The sequence below is a fragment of the Vanessa atalanta genome, chromosome 6 (genome assembly GCF_905147765.1).
Source record: "Vanessa atalanta chromosome 6, ilVanAtal1.2, whole genome shotgun sequence".
Taxonomy (NCBI): domain Eukaryota; kingdom Metazoa; phylum Arthropoda; class Insecta; order Lepidoptera; family Nymphalidae; genus Vanessa; species Vanessa atalanta.
This window is the reverse complement of record NC_061876.1, coordinates 7433621-7458799: the sequence shown is the minus strand read 5'-3', so window position 1 is coordinate 7458799 and position 25179 is coordinate 7433621. Positions and strand designations below refer to the sequence as shown.

Below are 25179 nucleotides of genomic sequence, written 5' to 3'. Positions count from 1 at the left end.
CATCGTGAATTGCGACTGATAACATTTACAATCGACGTCACAATACTGAACGACTCGTGACACCCAGCTCGTTAGATCACATACGTTAATATAGAATTAAACATTAAGTGTTACACTGGTTTCCCACGCTGCGTCTTTTTCAGAAAGATTTGAAACCCGGGTCGTTGCTGGTGTGAGGGGTGCGATTGCGAATGTGCGGGTTTAAGTACAATTGTATGTATGTTTTCATACATACTGACTGAGATGAATTAACAGAAATAAGACCGTACAAAGCCGGTATAATTTAGCTTCAATATGAGCGAAATTAACGTCGTAAAGATCACCGGTGCGTAAGCATGGAGCACAATCGTCTGTCGTTAGCCGCAAAAACGAGAAAAGTTAAAAACCGGCTTAAAATTGTTGCAGATATTAGCATCAAGCATATGTACTAAACTGTTGAACTGCATCGCTAATATCACGCGGCATAGATTACGCTCTAATAACTTTTATATTGCAAAATGTTTATTTACAAATAAAAGGGAATGAGATAAGTTCTGTCATGTAAGGTTTTTATATTAATTTTAATTTAACAAAAATATTATTTTCCTTTTATAAGCAATTAAAGCCATTATTAGCATGGATGTGCATTGTTCATATTTAAAATTTGATTTTAATGTCGTGATCAAAAGTTATACTCATTCCGGCGCTAGATAAGATCGTTAATATATACCTACCTACATCTTATTAAATTCTAAAACTAATAGGTTATCGATTAATTTAAGATTTTGTGTTAGTTACAATTAACAGCTGATTTATATTAAATGGTAGTTATTTGAGGAACAAAGATTACATTTAAATATAAAACAGTCAAATAACCAAAAATAATGTTTTTTGGCAAAGAAGTAGGTACTATGCCAGACATTCGTGAGTCGAGACATTGTATATAACATGCATGATATTTACTTTATTTCGAAAATATTCGGACAAAGCAGAGTGAATATATTGCTTTGTTTTTCTTAATGACTCAGACTCCGATAAAAAAGTTTCAGTAAACAACTTTTAACGTGATATTTAAAATCAAAATAATTTATAACCATTTAATATGTAAATACTTGATAACGAAAATAAATGTTTGTGGCACTGTTTCACTATACTTTATATAATTTTCTTTTAATAAATATAGATCTAACTATGTAATATTATCTTATTCAAATTCCTTTACCACTCATTTTTGATCTTAACAACACTGACATTCCCATGTATGGGGTGATATTTTCATCCTCTGAACTGTTCAAACAGCTTGCGAGGGGCGACGGAGATAAAAATACCGCATGCGCTAAATAAACGAAAATTACAATGCAATTTCAGATCCTCGATTTCTGTTCATTACATTTAACTTACTTTTTTTATTTAACGCCCAGTTTTGCTATATTTATACGATTTGGTAGGTACCTGGTATCCTAGTTTTATTATTACATTGCTTCTCTTTTACCCATGCAAAAATATCCTTGTATAGAAAGAAACAGCAATAACAAATTCATTCACGGTTCAATGTCACAACAATGGATTGGATCGTTTAGTTATTTACTTAAAACAAGCTGCTTTTAAAATCAATGAACAATATTTATTTAAGCTTGGTTTAAATTACCGACTTATAATTTTTGTTTACATAAACGAAAATAACTTTAATATATTTATAATTAAGTACAAAGTGATAAAATAACAATATAAATAAAGAATTGTCGCCATTGAATGAAAACAACTATACATTTTACAATGCTATTGTGTGTATTTATATAGTCGTAGTGGCTTGGTAGTAATATCTATAGCAAGTCTGCAACAACTTCACTCCGTACGGTCGTGAGTCGTCTATTGTTTTATTAAAAAAATTGGTAGGTACCCGTACCGGCTATGAGATGAATTAACACCTCAAATTGATTTCATACATCAATTTACACAAAATAATACCTTCACTTCGTAAGCAAGTCACGTCCATGAGAAACGCCATGCGTCAAAATATATTTTGAACAATATAATAGTTAAATTAAGATTTAGTTTTGTATATTTGAATACCATTTTTTTACTTTCTCCGTTAAACAACACAGGTTTGGCTCAAGTTTATTTAAATAGATCAAAATACTTACAGGATAGTACATCCCCTGCGGCGGCAAAAAAAAGGCCCCTGAACCCCACAGCTTGCCGTTTATATTTACTTTGTGTTTCACAAAAATACACTCAACGAACGCCACTCGACTGGGCGTTAACTTCACACCACAACTTTTATAAACTCGAGGTAATCATGAGTATTAAATATATTAACAGTGAAATATGAACAATTTGTAAATTTTTAGGTTATGTAGATATAGCGCGGAGGAACGCGCTATAGCACTGAAAGCGGTTGACGTCGATGTGCAACAACGAACAGGCGCGCGTGGCGGCGACTTAACGAACCCATGCGAACCGCCATCTGTGAGAAAGAGATGAGACGATATTCCGAATGGGCTCGGATGTTTAACTGCGAACAGGCCATCTTATTCTTACATGTTTAACACAACTGCTCTATTCGGTGCTTTAACTTAGTTGAATTAAAGGGAGCTAAGAGCATTATATTTTTTACTGACAACATAACTGTTGTATGTATATAGTGCTAATACCTATAATCACAAAAATCTTTGAACTATTTTTTGTTTCGAAAGAAATTTCACTTAATTTTATTAAACATATCCTATCTAATTGTTAAACACTAATACTAAATACTAAATATTTATAATTTTAAACTAAATCCTAGATCTTAAACCAAAAAAGCGTGCAATTGTTTACAATTTTTATAGCGAAAAGAGCGAGAGGCTCAGCAACTACGGTCTCCTTTGTATGTCCTTGTCGTTTAGCCGAGAGTTCTTCGGATCAATGAATCGCTCCCGGGCCCCCCAGTCCCAGCGTCATCCCAACTTGTGTGCTCTGCGCTCCCTATTATTTTGTACCAATTTAGTTCCACACAAGCATATTTTAATGCAAAATATATTCTTAAAATGGTATACATCGATAATATATTTTATATTTATTAAAGTAGGTAAGTGAGTAAATGCAATTAATTCGTAGTATTTGCTTTAAATAGAAGTGTGTAATCTTCTTAACTTTTACTGTGTAATACTAGTGAAAATAAATAAAAATATACTGAAATTCTCATTAAATTTTTACCGTTTCTAAAATGTATATTATATTAAATATGTTAATAAAACAGAAGCTATTTTAATTAACTTATTTGTAATGATAATCTATATATATATATATATACATATTTTAAATAACATATTCAAGGTCTATGTATCAGTCGGTCAATTATAAAAATGAAATATGTATTGTTTGTTTAAAAACCAAAATAGTAACACATGATAAAACGTATGGTAAATGATTGCACACATCTGTTAGTTTCATAGAGTTTAGTAATACAGATGGAATGGGATGGTTAGTTTTCAAATCCATTTGGAGGGATCCAGAAATCCAGTTAATTTTTTTTGGAATGAATAACCACGGACGGCCAAAGTTAGCTATAAGAGGACACATACAAATTATTGTACATAATATTTTTTTTAAAAACATTTACAGTTGTTATATTATATACGATAAAAGAAAAAACAAATGATTCTAAAAAATCTTAATACTATATAAATAAGTAGAGTCGTGATTTTATGTTTCTATACAAAGAAACTTTATAAGCAGTATTTTTTAACATATATTAAGCACCAAAATGCTCACATTCAGCTTGTCAATTCAAAGACTATCCCATAATTTAAATAATTGTTTTTCCTATAATGTAGTTATTACAAATGTGCCTCATTATATATAAGGGAAGGTGAGCTCGATGGGAGGATTCATGGGAACTTATTTCAGATTTTATGCTTGTAGTAAAATGTATGTTTTCATGTTTGTATTTTATAATTATAAAAAAAAAAACAAAGCTGACCGGCCTGAATTCATATGAAAGGTTGAGAATTATAGTTATATTATAGTAATACGTCTTTCTTTTTATATTTTATTTTAAATAGTAGTAAATAAAAATTATACATATGTCTGCTGGAAAACTATTGGGCTAGAATGCTAGATATTGAGCAATGCAGTTAAAATACTCACGCACGTTTCACGAGCCGTGTTGTGATTACAATAAATTGTGATGACATTGGAAACAAGAGCTATAGATTTCAAGAGCCATCGAAAAATTTTGACCAACCCTTTTCCTTAGGCGATAGCCGACTTTAGTGATGACTAGACGGTATAAAAAACTAGATACACATTGTAAGAGTGCTGCGAGGCCGAAAAGTTTGTAGGTAGCAGGCATGCAGGCGTTTATCCGATTTGGTTAGGATGGTTGTTTTAAAAAAAAATAAACATCGGTTTCATGTTCAGATATAATTAATCACAGGCTGAGAACAAAACGGTTTGCAATCAATCAAGAGACACATAATTGAAAATAAAGGTTGACCGTTTTTCGAAATTACTACAGAACCCTAGTGGCAGAAAAAAGGAGAATTATGTATGTCGATTTGTACTTTAGTTGTCAATTAATAATAAATATAACGTTCCTGGGGTCCTTTTCGTAACGTGATTTTAAATAGTAGTTCGTTATATTAGTAAGTATGATTATTTATGATTATGAATGATCACTCAACATACGCGCATTTAAGTATAGGGCGCCATCTAGTAATACACAGTGTAAAGTATATCACACCGCACTCTAGTGTATTATAACCGATTTATTGTACCCTGATACGTATTATCTTCATAGTTTACGAAGGTTTCCGCTAGATATCGACACTTGTTCGTAATATTTCGTAAATGTATTGAAAGAATATGGAAGAGAGAGATCTATATTAATAAACAAACAAAAATAATTTTATATTAATATCTACTATGAAAAGTACTGGCTTGACCAAATATTCATTATATTTGGTCAAGCCAGTACTTTTCGTGTGTCTAAAATGACAGTCATCAGCGTGTCTATCTATTTTTAATCACAGACACCTCTTACTAAGCTTTACTAAAATCTTGTACCACTTTTCAAGAACAGATTATATCCATGTCTCGAAGTACAAACTTGTTGACAAAACGTTTTGTTAGGAAATGAAATAAAGAGTAAATAAATAATAATAATTAATAATTTTAATTAAGTAATATTAAATTATTAATCATGCTAACTTCTAGAATACTTAATAATATACAAAAATAATTTATAATAAGTTAAAACTTACCCATATACAGCCATTTATATAGTCCCAGTCTTGATACCACTCTATCAATAAAAGATACTTAGCTTTCATAATGTCGATTATCTATTTCAGGCCGAAAAAAAGTTCATCTTTTATTTGATTATTGGTATAATTAGCGGTTATTTTTTTAGTCAAAGTTATTTTAGCCGGTGTGTTCTAATTTTAAAATTCAAATTGTTGTTACGTCATCATACGTGTTTTTTTTATTCAATCTTTTAGACGAAGTCATTAAACTTAAAAACCTTAAATATAATAATGTATTTCTAGATACTATTTGAGATTTTTTAATTTAAAGCACCAGATAACAACATTCAATTATTATTATAATATATTATTAGTTTTAAATTAATCTAAATGTGTATAGGTATATAATTATTTTTTACAAAATAAAGTTGGAAAATGTAAACTTAAATCTTGAGTAGAAAAGGATGTCGAAGGAAAGAAAGGAAGGATGAACTTAATAATATCGGGCTTTTTGATATTTATCAAAAAGGTGCACTTGGAGCTTTTTATATTAATATCCAATATATTGATACATAGAAATAGAAAATAAAATGTATGAAAATATACAGATTTATTTTATGTACGATTATTAAATAAAAATATTATTTAATTAAAATTTAATCAATCAAATCTAGTATACAGAATACTTTGTTTTATATATTAACAAATCCGATTGCCAATCCGCCAATCCGACATGCAGTGCTAGAACTATTTTTTCCTGAGCCGAAATAAATAGGAATCTAAAGATGATGAATTATATAATGACGAACCTCATTAGTACCTACTTATTATTGTTGTAGTATTTGCTGTGATACAATACTAATAACTAATTACATAGATATATTTCCAATGAGGTCCATATAATTCGATTAGTACATTTGTCGTGGGTGGAATAATAGTAAATAAATATTTAAGTATTGGCGGCGGCTCGGGTGGGTCGTCTAATGACTACGATGTGTTAGACTGTTTAAGAGCTACTTAAAGTTAGTTATCTATTCTATTCTCTATTAAGTAATTACGTTGGTTAAATAAAATTTAAATGATTGTTAAATTTGTAAGAATATTATTCAATTTGACTATTTTTCTTGTAATTAGTAATAAGATTGTCTGTAACATGTTACAAGTGATTATTGTCAAGAACGTTCAATTTGAAGGTAATGGCATGTGCAACAGCAAAAATGTGGTTGGATACAAAAGTAATAATAAAGTGTACCATACGCTATAGTCAAATTTTTCAAAGCCTTTCCTTTTCTCCCTTCTTCTACACAAAATAAGATCTTTTTAGATGAAACTAAGAGGAAAACTGATAAACTTATTGTCACCTCTAAGGAACCATTAATATAACTCATTACTGAAAAAAAAAGTGAAAATTAACATCTTTAAAAATAAAATGCCACGAAAAGAAAACGAAGAATCGTCTAGAAAGAGTAAATTCAGCTTAATGCGTATAGTAATTCTTCTCATGAAGAATATGTTTTTACCTCGTTTACTAATTGCATACAGATTTTTAAAAAAAAACTGGCTTTGGGTTACTTGCTTAATTTTTAATGTTATAAATGGCATATTACTTTTGGCCTGATGGTGGGGATGAAATGCAAACGACAATTTGTGAATGTTAGAATCTATACTAATATTATAAATGCGAATGTTTTTTTGTCTGTCTATAACTCTTTCACGGCCAAACAAGTGAAGCGAATTTGCTTAAATTTATTATGGAGCAAGCTCAAGGAAAGAAATAGACTACCTGCCTAACACCTATCGACCAATCCTTAGAACGCGAGCGAAGCTGCGGGCTAATACTGTAGTAAATTATAATGTTGATTTGTAGTGTGAAGATAATAGTTTAATAGGACTATTTATTCATTTAAACCATTGTTACTGAGCTTGAATATATTAAAAGTATATTAAATGAGTTACAAAATGTAAATGCGCGAGTGGCCTAAATACACATTGCTATCTATGCGTACCGCTTCGTCTACGAAATTAAAGGCTTCGCTTGTAAACTTTTAATAATATAACCCTATTCCATTTTACTTTTTTGATAAGTGTTCTTATGAAGTCGTCCACGGTCATATTCACTAATAAAATTTTGAATTCTTTTTAGCTACTAGTGCCGGTAGGAGCTGTTGACATGTACGTAAAGGTTTCTGACATAGTATCATTAAATACGGCAGCATTCAATACATCTAAGCCTGCATGGCTTAGCTAAGCCAATAGTTAGCATAGAGGTAAGAACAGTCTATTAATTTCCCATAGTTGGGCTAACTTTCGTCTCGAGGAGAAGGTTTGAAGTTGCTCCAATTCAAGATCAATTGATTGGGGTTTACCTGAGGTTTTACTCGCAATCTTCAATCTAATTAATGTGTTCTAGCTACCAGCATATAGCAAGTATGTTATAAAATAAAATACAATAACTAAAACGGAAACAAGTTTTACTTTTGTTTTTTTGAATGGGCATATTTGAAAGAAAGAGCTGTTTAAGTCACAAAGAATCTCATTACTGTTGCTATTTTGTATGTTCTCGTATAAAACTTATATTATCGAAAAAAAGTATACAATTAAAATGTACTTTGAGGTGGTCTAATTTTAAGAGTTTTTAAGGCTAGCATTGTATTACTTTTTAAGAAAACAGTTAATATCAATTAAACTTTAAATAAAACTTTGTATAAATATTTTTTGAAAATTACTATGAATTTTAGAATTATGTAAATGATACTTTTAGTCTGTAGAAACATGTCTTTATTCAGTTCCATATACCTCGTACATTAATTTAGTCAGCTAGGGGCGCTAGGGCCGTCCCCTCTCTGGATAGATTACATCAACTCACTATCAATATTATAATCGAGTATACATAAATATACTATCGCTGTTTATTACCAAGGATTATAATTATGTCTTATAAAACATCATCAAAGCTTCGATAAGCCATAGATCACAATCCTAGAGTATCATAAAAGAAAATATAATCACTTTTAGTAGTGTATTATAAAATGAACGCGATGTAAAAATCAATTTCGCATTTTACGCCCGTAGTAACAACGTTCATCTACTTTTTATCCATTGTTTTTTAATGCAAAGAAACTGGTGAAACGAATTGAATGAATACTTAATCAGGTATTCATTATGCAAATATGCGTCGGATAATATTGGTTCGGAGTCGATATCTTCATTTGTCTTTTTATATAAAAAATATAATATAATATAAATTATTATACGATCTGCAAGGTTCTACACTCAGATTCATGCATTCACCTACACAAATATAGAATACTTTGAACACATCGAAATGTATTTTTTGATTAAATCTGAAACTCGAATGAATCTTCTGAATTAAAGACACTTTTTTAATTTTTAATCATTCTTGTAAATAGTTTTTCCAATACAAATGAAATATTATAGAAAACGAAATGATAGGAAAGCTTATGTATATGTAAAATTTTGTTCTTAAAATTGTTTTTGAAATCTTATATATGTAGCTCATTAATTCATATAAAAAGATCAACTATTCACTTAATATTTTTTTTTGTTTTTGTACTTAATCTTTTGCGATGTATAAATTGTTAGCATTAATTTTGTCGAATACAGCCAAAATTGCACCTAAACAGTCATGAACAAAATATAAACAAATGGGTTTATATCTTGTCATGACTGTATAATTTATTATGTATAAAATGGATAAATTATTTATATTTTTAAGACAACTGAAGGGAAATGGGGTAGGTATAATAAGACACGTCTGCACTGTTTGACAATGTTTTTAATAATGAATATTAAATAATCAAGTAAAGCTGTTCGTTGATTGAATGAGTGGTGAGCGAATGTGAATGAGTGAAAGATTGAATAATATAATGAAAGAGAAATCTATTATGTATAGAGGCTTGAATTTTTGTATATTCCAACAGTCCCCCTCAAAAATACAAGTTAATATAATATAACAATACCATAACATAATTTCTTTCATTACTCATTTTCACAAATAAAATACTAACTATTTAGTTACATAAACCATAGTTTTATTTATTAAATAAACTCATTCCTTCATTTACTTGATTAACACAAAACATGAATTATTTTTCAAAACAAATTTAAATTCTTTCTTAATTCTATAAATCTCTTGGAGGGTATCGCTTTTGTGAACATGTCAGCTAGTTGATTTCCTGTGGAAATAGGTTCTAGCTTTATTATTTGATTAGCGATTTGTTCCCTAATAAAATGATATTTTATATCTATGTGCTTAGATTTTTTGTGATTTGTGGGGTTATTGGCAATACATATACAACTATTATTGTCTTCAAATATTACAATAGGCTCTGTTATTTGTATAGAAATACTATTTAACAATGACCTTATCCAGACTGCTTCTCTCACAGCCTCAAAGAGAGCCATGTATTCAGCTTCCGTTGAAGAGACGGCGACAGTATTTTGTTTTCGTGTGGTCCACGAAATTGTACAATTATTAAAGGCCTTAAACAAATAGCCAGTTGTACTTTTTCTGTCGTTCTCGTCACCTCCCCAGTCGGAATCTGCATACCCACTTATTATCTCTTTATATTCAGATTTTTTATAAACCAATTTTAAATTAATTGTACCTTTAATGTATCGTAAGAGATGTTTTAAATATTTCCACAACTCTTCGTTATTTTTAGATTGATATCTACTTAATATATTAATACAAGCACAAATATCTGGCCTTGTGCAAAGCATTGCATACATAAGGCATCCTATAACATTTTTACAAGGTGCATCATAGTGAGTGTCTGAATTTAAAGCTACAAAATTGATTTTAGAAGGAAAAGGTGAATTCGATGGATTACAATCTTTCATAGAAAATTTATTTAGAACATTTTGCAAATATGTTGTTTGATCTAAAGAAATTGTATTAGTTGTTCTTTGAATTCTAATACCAAGAAATAGTTTTAAGTCCTTCAAATCAGTCATTTGAAATTTTTGCATTAAACTGTTTTTAAACGCTTGTAATAAATTACTATTTTTAGTAGTAATAATTAAATCATCAACGTACAGAACTATATACACGTTTTTATCTATACAATTTTTGTCTAATATGTACAGACAAGGATCTAATTCAGAGTTCTTAAAACCCATTTCCTTGAGAATGAGATCGAACCGTGCATACCAACACCTGGACGACTGCTTTAGGCCATATAATGTTTTATTCAATTTACAAACCTGGTTATTACTTGCTAAAATACCTTCCGGTACTTCCATATAAATATTTTCTTTCAATATACCATTTAGAAACGCGGTTTTAACGTCCATGTGGTGTAAATGTAAATCAAACTGATTTGCCAGTGCTAATATAAATCTAAAAGTAGTTATCCGAGCCACTGGTGCGAACGTTTCGTGATAGTCTTGTAAATACTCTTGAGTGAAACCTCGAGCAACCAACCGAGCTTTATAACGTGTAGGTTCACCAAATTCATTACTTTTAATTGTAAATACCCACTTGCAACTTATAATATTAACATTTTTCGGTCTAATAACTAATGTCCACGTTTGGTTACTTCGAAGCGACTCAATTTCATCGTGTATAGCGTTCAACCACTTATCAGAATCGTGCCTATCGAAAATATTCTTATATGATGTAGGTAAAGATTGCGTATCATTAAAAAGAGATAAAAATAAATCAGGATCGTGCATTTGCTTATAATTCTTTGGGGGTAATTCTCGAATTCTTTCGCTACGTCTTAAATTAGTGGTATTCGATGAACCGTCCAACGAATTGTCATTAAAAGAATCTTGTTGTTGATCTATTTTTAGCTTTGCCGAATCAATTTCGGGCTTACTAAATTTTGAAAGGGTTTCAATGTTGTCACTACTGCTACGTGTAGGGCGTGATTTTTCAAAGTTTAACTCGTCAAAAATAACATCGCGAGCTATAAAAACTTGATTATTTTCGATATTGAATAATCTATAACCGTTTGCATCGTAACCGATCAATATTGACTTGAAAGATTTCTCATCAAATTTAGTTTTTCTAGCTTTGTTATGAACGTATGCAGTAGATCCAAACATTTTTAAATGATTTATTTTCGGCCTTTTACCATGCCACATTTCGTATGGTGTTTTATTTATCAGAGTTTTAGTGGGTAGTATGTTAATTAAATAAGTAGCTGTTAAAACAGCTTCACCCCAAAATATTTTATTTAATTTCGCACTTGTAACCAATGTTCGAGCCATTTCGGTTAATGTACGATTCATTCTTTCTGATACACCATTTTGTTGTGGGGTGTAAGGAACCGTTAAATGATACATTATCCCTTTGTCAACACAAAATTCTTTGAATTCGTTTGAAAGATACTCTCGGCCATTATCGCAATATAAATTAACAACTTTAGAATTAAATAAATTTTCACATTTTGTTACGTAGTCTTTCATACATTTATATGCTTCAGATTTAGAATGCATCAAATACGTTACTGTATAATGAGTAAAATCGTCAATAAAAGTAATAAAATAATTTTTATCATCAAATGTAGGTGGTGTAATAGGACCACAAATATCGGAATGAACTATAAAAAGTGGCCTATTTCTGACTGATTTATCTTTTGATTTTGCAAAGGGCAACCGCGACTGTTTACCAAGTATGCAAGACTCACATAATGTATCATTAGGCATAATATCATTAATTAGGTAACTATCATCAATTAAGTTTTTTAGAATGTTAAATTTATTTTTGTTTAAGTGACCTAGACGCTTATGCCATAGTTCGTAAGATGTAGAAGTTTGAGACAAATTTAAATAATGTTGAGATCGCGTATGCACTTGAAAAACTAATTTAAATAAATTATTACTGATAACACTCGATACTAAACACTTGATACTATTGTTAATATAAACACTGTTATTTTTAAATATAACAACCATACCTCCTTGTTGAATACGATATACAGATATTAAATTACATGGCACGTCCGGCGCATATAATACATTATTAATCGCCCCTTGAAAACCTAAATTAGTAGTGACATTTATTGTACCTTTACCAAACGCTTGAATGCTTTCATTGTTCTTAGCTATACCAATTTTAATCGATATTGTGAAGTCTGAGTAGGAAGAAAATAATTCCTTACTATTTACAACGTGGTCAGTTGCACCCGAATCTAAAATGAAAACAATATTATTAATATGATATTTATAAGAATTTGACAACTTACACGTTGAAAACATAAATGCGAAACTGTCCTCGTTATCGTTTCTGATTTGCAAAGCGCTCGCAGCTGCTGTTTTACTGCCGCTACTACCTCCATTTTGTTGTAACTTTTTGAAAAATCGACAATCCTTCTTCATATGATTTCGTCGTCCACAATAATCACAATATAATTTTGAAATTTTATATGATGAATTTCCGGTGTATGACTTCTTTTTATAATAATTATATGATTTCCTTTTATTGAATCCAATTTTGTTCTGCGATTTGAATTTATTCGTTGATGTATGTAAAACTTTGAGTTCTGTCGTCGTGGTATTCTTTAGTTTGACTTCGTGATCTAGAAGACGAGTTTTTACAAAAGATAGATGCAATTGTTCCTCTCCAAGTGTTTCCAGTGCCGTTATAACACCATCGTATGATGTGGGTAGAGTTAAAAGTAAATGTGATATTTTATCCATCTCATCCAATTTTGCACCAGCCGATATTAATTCAGTAATGATATTATCGAAATTGTTAAAATGTTCGAATAGTGTCACATCTGGCTGTAGTTTCATATTAAGTAACTGTTTACGTAAAGCTAATTGAGTCGCTAAGCTCCTCCGCTCATATACTTTGTCTAGTTCGGCCATTATGGATTTTGCAGTAGAAGAACCTCTTGCAAAGCTTAAAAATGTGTCACCCAAGTAATCTACAATCGTACCTTTTGCTAGCATATTCTTCTTAATCCACTCATTATCTGGTATTGGTGGTGGTTCTTCGTCAATAACAGGCAATAACTGCATTTCTTCTAGTAGTGACCTTATACGAAACTTCCAAGTACTATAGCGATCACCGTTAAATTGTTGTATATTTCTTTTACTTCGCGAATCCATTTTGAGTAACACTTTTACTATTAATTTTAATTATTTAAACAACTTTAAACATGACCTGGGCCCATAACCTGAAGGGAAATGGGGTAGGTATAATAAGACACGTCTGCACTGTTTGACAATGTTTTTAATAATGAATATTAAATAATCAAGTAAAGCTGTTCGTTGATTGAATGAGTGGTGAGCGAATGTGAATGAGTGAAAGATTGAATAATATAATGAAAGAGAAATCTATTATGTATAGAGGCTTGAATTTTTGTATATTCCAACAACAACATACATTATACAATGTTAATCCGAACGCTGCCTTTAAGGTGTGATCGAGGTCAAGCGTGACCTATCTCTCTGACTGAGGTAGTTTTCACTTTATCTTTAAATTTATTTATATAAAACAATGACGTATGTCTGTGCATAACATGAGTATTGAAAGAATCTAGTTGATAAATATGTATTTACGAACTATCATATTATTATTAAAGATTTACGTTTTATAAAAACGTTTAATCTAAAAAAAAAAATAAACTAACAGCTACAATATTGTACAGAATGCATCCAAATTTCAACTGTAAGAAATGCAAGATGCACTTCATCCGATATAAATAGCTAGTGTAATAGCTGTATAAGTTGAGCCGGAAAAATAACGCAAGTAAATGTAAATGTATTTAAAAACTAGACTAAAATTTTATTATTGTTTAGAGAAAATAATTTAAATTATAATTTTACAATTTCTATTAAACTTACGATTAAATAATCACGCTTGTATCAATATTAAAATTCGTTATATATTTTTGCATCGGTATCATAATATATTATAGCGGTAACATAATAATTAGGCAGTAATGTACTTATAGGTAACAAACTGGGAATAATTATTTTTGTTTTTTTTTGGAATATATTGAGTATTTTTCTTATATTTATATCCCCTTCGGAAGCATTTGATATATTGTCTTTCTATTTCACTCTAGCCATTCCGCCCACAATTCTGCTAGCATGTGAGGGAGGTGTTAGGAGTACATCAGACAATGTGTATGCAAAATTTTGTGATGACCGGTTGAGTAGTTATAACACGAAACCGTTACAAACAATCCATCTTTCACATTTATAATATTAGGTAGGATAAAGTGGTAGAGGGAGTGAATCTTATAATATTGAACGTAATGTGCTTTCGCGTGAAATGAATAATTATCAATTATATCATAGCGTAGTATTTACATTTTAGGAGCAGAATAAATAATGGATTAATATTACGATGTTATCTTAAGGTCGATGCCCTTTCTTAATTGTAGGTACGCTGTGTTTTATAAAGCGAAATGATATTAGATAAATATTAAATCAAAAATGTTGCAACACACGGAAAGTCTCAACAACATTGAATCCCGGCTTAGATGAGAGCCGGTGTGTAGCTCTGAATGTTTATAATCTCTTATATGACGGCGGCTACACTTTTAACGCCAAGTGCTTTCACGAGTGCAGGTCATATTAAGTACAAACTCTTAACCACAATTTAATTTTATATAAAATAATTTACTTTTAAAGTTAAACAGTCCTTATCTGAAACTTACTAATAATATAAAAGAAAAGGTTTGTTTGCATTTAAAAAGTTAAACTTATCCATTTACTCGTAATATATGTAGAACTTACACATGATGCTTATAGATTTATGACAGACTGTGGCAGCTCCTATTCCGGTGACGCTTAGGTACAATGATTCCCTATATACTATAGTGATACCTTAACTAATTGTAGTTTTAGCGGTATTGTAGAGTGAAGGGCATACGTTTTTCAGTGCCACGATGCTAATTTATTAAGGTGTAGGTTTACTGTGTAGATGCGAAAAGTTGTAGAAGTAATGTTTTCCATCTGTAATGGGTGGGTCAGCGTGGCGTATCTTTATCTTATTTGCAGTTCTATAAGTTATCCATATGAGGCCACCGATAAAATATATTAATCATTATATTGTATTAAACAAAGTCCCTTACCCTTGTCTGTCCCTGTGTACACTTTGATCTTTAAATTTTGATGCGGTTTTTTTAATAGATAGATTCAAGAGGAAGAATTATATGTATAATACATGCACAATATATTAGAGAAACACTGATAATTTTAGAGGTTTCTGAAATGATGTCGTAAACACATTTTTTTGCGCTTACATTGCAAACGCTGGCTGAACCCTACGAGATAGATCAAAATAATGGACAGTATTGTACACCTCAAAAGGTCTTCAAAAAAGCGATGGTATATGTCTATCTCTTAGGGATATCCTACAATAACCATTTTTTATCCTTTACTTTTTACGAGAAATAATGGCTTATTTTCGAAGCGATTTAAAGCAATACAGCATTAATCCTGATCCAATTAAGTATCTTCAATACATTGTGCATTTAATATAAGTAGATCAATAAGGCCCTTAACAGCATGTAATTTAAATGAATATTTTGAAGCTATTACAGATTTATAACGCAGGGACATAGCGGTTTGTATTTTCTAATGACTGAAAAACTGTGAACGAATAGTAAGACATTCTGTAGTATATTTAGTATCAGCATTGCACCCGTGTGAAGCCGGGGCGGGTCGCTAGTATTTATCTTCATTGACTAAACTGTTACATAACTAGGACATGTTTTGTTAATGCTCTATGAACTTTAAAACGCGGGTCATGATTTTATAATATTAAATAAAAAACGTAAGAAATGTAGCCTGTCCTATGATATTTTCGCCTTTGAGTGATTTCTGACCGAGCAAAGAGGGTGGAAGCGCTTGGCATAGACTTAATATGATTCATTAAAATATTTACGTATATATTAAAGAAATAATTTCGTTAAAACACTAATTGCTCCCGGTTCAGATGGGTAGGTCGATAATAAATGTTGAAAGAGCGGTTTTCGTTATTATCTCTCGGCTTTAATCTCAAAGAAGTATTTATAATTATGCAGGTTTGGGAAAACATATAGACAGATTTACTAAATTGTTAATTTGTTTTATAAATACATAGTAAATCTATTTAATTAGAATATTATCATTTTTTCTAGTACACTTTTGAATCTTCATTTAACAGAATGGTATTAAATGCAGAACTACCACTAACGGTTCGGAAATAGATTAATTAAATTAAATAGAGAACCGACAAGAAACTCAGTAGTCTCTTTTTCCAAAATTTGAAATATAAAGTTATGTAAAATAAATTTAAATCAACAATTTTAGTTATGTTATGTCAACAATTACATTTATATAATGTATATTCTGCATGAAATTGAATAAGTATTAACTCCAAGCTTTTGTATTAATTGTTAATTTTGTTTAACAAACGATTTAAACTTATGATTTTGTCAAGTTAAATATATCGGATTTTATTATAGAATAGAATATTTGGCCCAAGAAGGATTATATGCGGAGTGAAATTAAAAATAAGGCATTTTACAATTACGAGAACTACAGGAGTTCAACGCAAGTTTTATAATGCCCAAAAGTAAAAGTACTTATATGATGATGCAAAAAAAAAAAAAACAGAATAATATATGGTATCCTTAAGGATATATGCTGGTTAAATAATGTGTTAAAAACATGATAATTTGGAGCGATAGAAAATAATCATAAAATTACCTCTAATAAAATCTTTTAACAGTTAAAAACTACACAAATATACATGCAATCGTTCTGGTTTATAATATATATTATATGTCTAATATATTAAGTAAAATTTTAGTTCATTTACACATATCTTTGTATTCAGTTTTTAATAATTTAGATTAAAAATTTTAAATGAACAAATGATGTGTTCTTTACACAAACATATAATTTATTCGCGTTGTTTGTTAAGCATATAGTAGATCTACATATACCTATATTTACTATTATAAAATTATTTTGGTAAACCCGCCGTGAGAACGCATTAACTACACGTTTTATCTTTTGGAACGCAAAGTTTGGAACGGAAAAGCCAGGTCACGCAGGGTAGAATAGTGAACAAAATTTTGTGGTTTGGCCGATCGTTGCGGAGTCAAGAACATTAAGTATTCGCTGAACCGACCACTTATGTCACAGCCTAAACGGGATCTTGTATAAATCGTTTATTAATACTTACTACCTATATTATGGAATTAATAAGTTTAAGGGACCCAAAGTCTATACAGAATCCAATTTATGAATGATTCGAATTTTACAATTAATAATTTCAACTAATTAACAACTTACGATTCGATTTTTAACGGTCCGTTTTATTGTAGGAGTTGTGCAGCCTGTACTATTTTTTTGTATTATTTGATATAATATGCCTATTATACTCGCGAAGCTTGATCTAGCTGAGCGGAAAGACATGAGTGTCGATGTTTTTAGGTCGTTGGTGTCGAATTCCCATTTTTCAACAACTACTCTTGGAACGCAAGGAAACGTAGAAGTATGGATGGCGTAACTATTTCGTGAACAGTAAAAAGTAAATATGGATAAAACTCTTACAAACCTAAATTTATAAAATAATAAATATAATTATCCGTTTTATGATACCATATTTAATACCCGTGCTAATTCTGAGTTTTATATTCCTTTTCATAATTTATAGGCAGTTAAACAAGTAATGCCTTAACGTTTACGAGACTGAACTTTGGAAATCTACTTAATGGATATAATAATTAAATTACGTCGAGCTATAATGTTTTAGTAAAAATAAAAGCCTTGCATATAATAAAAAATTTTATCCGTAAAATCCTATTAGGGCATCGGCTCCAATATCGAAATGTGGTGAACATGATTGTGCTACAAAAATTAATTGCTACAGCGTAGCCTTATCCGACGGTAAATGACCAACTGATTGTGCTCGGACGTGACCCGGGTTGATAACGGAGATCATAGAAGGTTGAAATGTAAATTTTGTTTTTCAACAAAATTTACATTTTAACCTGAATTATTATATAATAATTCTACATGACTAATATAACTTTATAATATATATTCATTCGAACTGGAAAAACTGGCAGGCAACTCAGTAGTTACACTTTTCCATTACAATTACAAAGACATGTCAATCGAATATAATTAAATTTACATTTGTCTGGAAATCAATAAATACTAACTATGCGTTTTTTATAACCTATATAATCTTGTGTGGAGTACTATACCTAAATTATTAATGATTATTTAAAAAATATTTGATAACTTGTTCATAATTAGGATCCTCTATTATACAATATATGTTGTATATTACTAGAATAATAAGCCTGCTACCATGAATATTTTGTGATTATCACAAAGAAAGCCTGGGAATTAATTTAAAACCTTTATTCGCTTCTAGTGATCAAAGGCTACTAACGCGAGTCGGAAGTCTCTCCGGCTGAATTGTTAAGATTGTTGATAAGCAAATAACAACAACGAACTAATATCGTTTGAGCGTACTAAAATACGCCTGTATTTAACATATTTATTTATCCATTTCAATGTTAGGAGAGAATTATAAATATTTTGTCTACTTTTCATCTTTCCTTTTCTGTTAAAAGCGTCGTTTCTTTTATTAGTTATGATGTGAATCTTCTTGAATGAGTTGAGTAAACTCACGAGGTCAAGTTTAAGATAGTTTTATGTAACATTTGATTATAACATTCATATTTCCCTTTGGTTACGAGTGCTGAGTTTTAATTTTTTTTATTTAATTTTATGCAAACCTTAAAGATGGGCATCTTTAAAATTTGCATAAAATTAATTGCTTTATTTTTCGAAATGTAATGTATGTCAAAAGGTCTAATGGTGTAAATTTTTTTGCTATTCATACCATATTTTTAATATATAAAAAAGGTAAAAGTTGGTGGTGGTGTGGTAATTAAAGTGATATATTGTAATTTATATGTATAATTTATAATATTATGTCAAAGCGATTTTTTTTAATTCAAAGAAATATTCTATAATTATTTTTTTATGATTATGTAATTAAAATACGTTTGAAATAAAATAAATAGTGATTTATTGGTAAAAAAGTTAAAGATAATCGTAATAGAACAGTTGTATGGATTACTGCAGTGCTTCAGTTAGAGACCAATTTTCTACAATAAGATGTTCCGAGTGTTCTCCTAAAATAATGCTTTTCCATATTATATTGACCCTCCTCTGTAAAGCTCCCTTCCAATTTTGCAAGAAGGTCACCATTTTTTGTCCCTTTCATCACCACTTATAGACAAAAGTGGAATTCATCAGTGTAGTAATAGCACTGGTCTCCGAGAATCACAGCATCACAAAGTTTGATCAACTGAAATTGTAATTTAATTGGTGTTAGGGATTGGTGCAAGTCCCTCTGGATAGGTATCACCCACTAATCATATATTCTACCACCAAACAGTAATGTTTCGTATTGTCGTGTTTCTGTTTGAAGGCTGACTTAACCAATGTATCACAAGGGGCATGATTTCTTTAAAAGGTTTGAGACGCATTGGTAATATTAGGAATGATTAATATTGCTTACGGTTGTATTTGGGCAGTGGTGATAGTGGTGGATACTTTACGAGTAGGCTTTTCTTATAACGTTTTTATTATAACGCATTTAGAAACATTAATGTTGTATAGCTGCATCTAATGAAGATTTTAAATTAAATGTTATTTCATTAGGTATATTATCAAAATATATTTCAAATTAATTTGCAGCTTCTAATTCAGAATTCGTATAAGTACACCTGTGTTCCCTTTGATTTTTAGGTTTTCCTCAAACACTACCAATAAACACCCCATGTGCCCTTTATTCTATCATCGGAATTCAAGATTTTGTTCTTTATGTATAAAGAGTTAGCATAAATGCATACTGTTTTAAAAAATTTGGAATAGTAATTGACGTATTCTAGAAAGGCTACGTTTTGATTCCACTGTTTCATACTATAGAGGTCGTATAACTTATTTCTACTTTTATATATAACAATAGTAACCCTGTCACTAAACTTTAATTTTGTATTATTATAAAATGATTTCATTTTAAATATTTTATTAAATTCTATTAATTTTAATTAAAAAAAAGAATGATAAAGTTCATATAGATCTTGTGTCATTAGATCTAAATTAGATAATTTACACGACATAATCCTGTCCTGGCCTGTCCTATTTGGCATCCGCCTACGTAAATGACATAAAAAATGTAAAAATAGCAAAACTTAACGAATTTACAACACGTAACTGTAAATATATATTAGATAACATTTAGTCTGTTTTATACATTTTTCTAAACATATTTACATAACATATACGTATGAGTGTTTTATTATAGCTATCTTGCTTTGCGTTGTTCTAAGGAAATCTGCATGTCTATGAAGACAATTTCAGCTTCCCCATGTCTGAAAAGGAGTCATTGTTTCATACTTGGTACATTTACAAGCTGTATATGTAGATAGAGAGACAGAAAACAGGCGTCGCTAACAGTAAACATAAATAACATAAATATTTTTGATAGCGATAAAGCTTACTATTAGTATTTTATGATTTGTTCTCTCAATCCTAAGTCCTAAGTGTTCTTTAACAAGTGACATCAATCAAAATATACATTATTCACAAAAGCTTTTACAAGTGCTTTTGAGCCGCTTTGAATAAATCTATCACGTCAATTGAATATAAGCTACAACTGGTCCAGAGTGTTATTTGTTTAAATACATTTGAGATTTTAGAGCCGAGATTGCCGTGGTTTGAACGCTTGCATTGTAACTGATGATTGCGGGTTCTAATCCAGGCAAGCACCAGCACCACAGAATTTCCATATGCTTTTGCTGTGCAATTGCTATGCAATGTTAACCTGATACGATAAACTGCATTCAAACTTATAATCACGATGAAACACAAAAATTAATAAAGCTCAAAATAAAGCGCAAACATCAGGAATGATTTGCGACGTCTTGTTTACATATGTACCTGCACTTCATCTTTTAGAAAGTTGGGTCGTAACAGACAAAGCCAAGCGCACTTTGCTTAAAAACTGAGTAATTGGTAACACATGTATGCATTTATGTATATGAAGAAATCGTACGAAAATACAATATAAAGAGAAATAAAGTTTATAGTAAAACGCGTATTACTTGAGTTAAATATTTCTGTTTGATTTAGGTAAACCTTGATCATAATATGGGTACCACAAGACTCATATGATGCACTACCCTAGTTAACCGCCAAAAATACTTGCAGAATTGCGTTGATATTTGTTTTCTGAAGAATTGCAAACAGTTACAAACGTATTCAGTCGAAACAAACCATAATAAAATTGAAATATCACTACGGACACAGGAATGTTGCGGTTAATACCTTATTATTACTAATTAAGTTACTAAAATGTGTAACTTATTACATTAATATATAAAATTGAATTCTACAAACCTAGGTATTTTATCAAAAATAATATTCTTAATATCGAATAAAGAGCTATTAAAAAGGTATATTTCTAAAAGCTATTAGAAATCGCGTGCTTTTAGCACTTACCCACGCTTCGCTTGGACTTCAGAAAATTCAACAATTTCAGCAAAAGGCCGCCTTGACCCGACATCATATAAATATTTAAACTATAACGTATTAGCTATTTGATATACTTTCAATATAACAGAGCTTATTATATTCTATATAAAATATACATATTTTTAAATAAATTTTCTTATATTTTTTAAAGATAATTGTGAGAATTTATTAAGTGTGCGTAAACGAGAATGTTCACATAAAATATATGTACATAACTACATAAAAGGAGTCCGGGAGAACTTTGGTGAAAACTAAAATTGAAATTAAAATCTCGTTTATAAATAAAAGACCCCCAACACCTATTTTATATAGCGCTAAAAAATCTTAGAAGTGGCAACGAGATAAACTGTAAAATATATAATTGAATGAAATTCACATTAAAATATTCTCACAATTAAAAAAGTTCGAAATGTAATAGTTTAATAATTGAAAATATCGGATAACTAATTTCATGAGAAATGTACTCGTAGGTTGGTCCGATGAGTTTAGTTTGGGTTAGGCTAGTTAGATACAGAAAGAAGTTCGGACTACTGAGTGCCCTAGAAAAGGCCTAAGTCCAGCAATGATGGGTCGATATGTCGAACGAAGATTGATGATAATAAGTTGTTATGACAAATTGGACCGTTTTGTGTTGAAATGTACCAGCCCTAGGAAGCCTTAATAAAAGTTGTTAAGAGAGAAAACCATTTCTATAGTTAGAGTATAGAAATATACTGTATAATGTATATAATTAAACATGTAACATGTGTATGTAACTACTTATAATGTTAAATTATATTAAATAAAAATGTCTCAATTTTTTTTTCATTTCATTATATTGTTACATTTCTGCGCAACAATTAGCAACAAAATTATAAACAAACATATAATAAAAGTTTATAATATTTTTAATAGATTTTTATTACATGTTGAAAATGATTATAATGCTTTTTAATTCTGTTTAATTTTAATATTCTAAAAATATTTTTATCAGCTTTAAAATCGTATTTATAATATTGAACGGTCAGTCCAGAATCTAGAGAAACTATATTGTATTGTTAATATTTAATAATTATAGCTACATTTTTCTAATGAAGTGGTTTTACTAACACCGAGAAACCTAAACCGATTAAGCGATTTTAATTTAAGCATTGCTCGGTGCGTCTTCGTCCGCGTAAACTTAACAAAAATTTAATACAAAGTTTTGAACGCGACAACCTCTTTAAAATCACAACTTCACAAAATAGTTACTTAGTGAGTCTCTACATTATGAAATAAAGGTCTCCTCCAAAATTTCTAGTAAATACATTGGCCTTTTCATCTAGTGTCAATCAATGTACAAAAGAAAACGCCATAGCTAAAGAGATATATATTTTTTAAATATTCAATGTACTAAGATTAAATTTTCAAAAAAGTTTCTCGATACATATTCAATGACGACTCCAATAACAAAATAATAAATTTTACATAAGCTACTATAAAAATATGTAAGAACTTTTTTGCTAAATATACATTTTTTATCATATAAGTGCCATATTAAAATGTTGCATATAATTAAAGCTGAGTGAAACGTGAATTTTATTTTACGGCGATAATGGAGCACTGCCTCGCCGCTTCGCGTCGTAGGTGTAAAATATTGATTTATAATAGCTTACAAAATACAGACAATAACTAAGAATCAACGTTCCAAAAATATCCTGTTTCAGAATTTGGTATCAGATATTTTACACATTTCATGTTATTACTTGTTTTATAGTTTACCTCTTTGCTAAATATGATCTAAATAATTTCGAACACATTATTGCCTTTTTTTTACAACTTCTACCAAAGTTCCAATTTATTTCGTTTTCTTGGTAATCTTATTTTTTTAGTGTTTTACGTATCAATAAATTAATTGCCTTATTTTTTAACTAGAGTCAGATAATTTAAAAAAAATATAATTTATTAGTGTTTAACATTTATCAAATCCGGTATGATCGATGAGACAGCTCGCAGTGATAAATCAGTGTGTCTTCGCATATATTCATAATAAAAACATTTTCCTTCAGATTCTTATTAAAATGCTCCACTATAAACAATCTCTTTGTTACATATGAATGCACTAATTTTGTCATACAGAATGCAGCTCGGTACTTCATACCTCTCTGACATACGTCTCGCGCTCATTTTCTGAGACAAAACCCCTACTGTTGTGTTATCATCAGCAATTTAGGTTCATCGCTTTTTCTTTCATATATTCTTAACTATATTTAAATATAAATACGATATTTTAAATATAACGCCTAATATTTTTGTAAAGTTGTTGGTAAGGCCTACAAAATAAAAAGAAAAATAAATAAAATTATACGAGTATATACAGCCACATTTATTATTTTTTGGAGCTCTTATTTTATCTCGCTGGAAAAATGCTCTTTCGCGTTTCCGCCATATGGAGGAATGTGGGACTTACCGGCGCTGAGTGTATCAGAATACCCGCTAAAAAAGTAACAGTACTCTTTGCTTCTCTAGGTCATCGCGAGATCGCTTGCGTATATTACCGTGACGCCCCGGCCTACCTGATTCGGCCTGTAAAGCTAGAATGGTCCCCGGGGTATAGAAAAACTTCCTACACCTAGCGGCGCTGAAGCAGAGGGAGAAGGTGTGCATAGCGCTGACGCCATTTCCCTTGTCTTCTTCGGCGGAGCAAGTCTACAAAGGCACTCTCTTCACGCTCCCATACCCTGTTTCTGCAACATGGTACTTTTGCAGAAAGGGCCATCTCCAACAGCACCTTGTCATCATCTTAGGGATTCGCATTCTATCTTGTTTCTCTAAGCGATGTGGTATCATTTTACCATCGCATTAATATAATAAAAATATATATTAACTTCTATATATATAGAAGTAAATTATCCTAAATCTGCTGTCATGCCATTTATTATTACTTAATATTAAGTTTAGCTTTTTTTATTTTATTGTTAGTGCATAATTGTAGATACAAAATATTTAAATGATAAGAAACCGGCAATAGGCAAGACTGTTGGACTGCAACGCAAAACGAGTCATATATTAACAGCTTATTTATCAAAAGATATAAATGTGGTTCCACTGACTGTGTTTTACGTTTGCTAATGTCCGTTTTTTGTATTACATATATAGTATTTATTTATGACGGACGTCGAAGCAGGTCGATAATGCTTTTTTCTGGCTTGATTTACAAATACCGTTTGTCAGATTAAAATATTTATATTACTGGGATAATATATAACAGCTATGTTACTTCTGAATAAATTACTTTTCAGATGGTGAATCTACTACTATGTTGTTAAAAATCATTTTGATCCCTCGCTCTGTGAAAAACAAAAACAAATCTCTCCCACGGGAATCGCACATTTTTCCGGTATTAAAAGTAAACTATGGCTATTCCAACCTATAATCTATCATTTAGCCGCTCTGAAGTGATTGAGTAAGAAAC

The 25179-nt window shown here is 30.3% G+C and overlaps 1 protein-coding gene across 10 annotated transcripts in view; it reads right to left on the bottom strand.

The window, feature by feature from the left end:
- LOC125064843 (RNA binding protein fox-1 homolog 3) overlaps positions 1–25179 on the bottom strand; it is a 74455-nt gene that overhangs the window by 38161 nt on the left and 11115 nt on the right. For 5 of the 10 annotated variants that reach the window (XM_047672103.1, XM_047672104.1, XM_047672107.1 and 2 more), the window contains exon 1: positions 2124–2500. The exons of 1 other annotated variant lie outside the window; for it this stretch is intronic. In XM_047672103.1, the coding sequence (XP_047528059.1) occupies positions 2124–2135 (12 nt within the window). In that variant the 5' untranslated portion in view covers positions 2136–2500. Of the gene's footprint in view, positions 1–2123; positions 2504–25179 lie in introns of those variants that run through there. 4 more of the 10 variants (XM_047672106.1, XM_047672112.1, XM_047672111.1 and 1 more) reach the window with 4 other exon arrangements.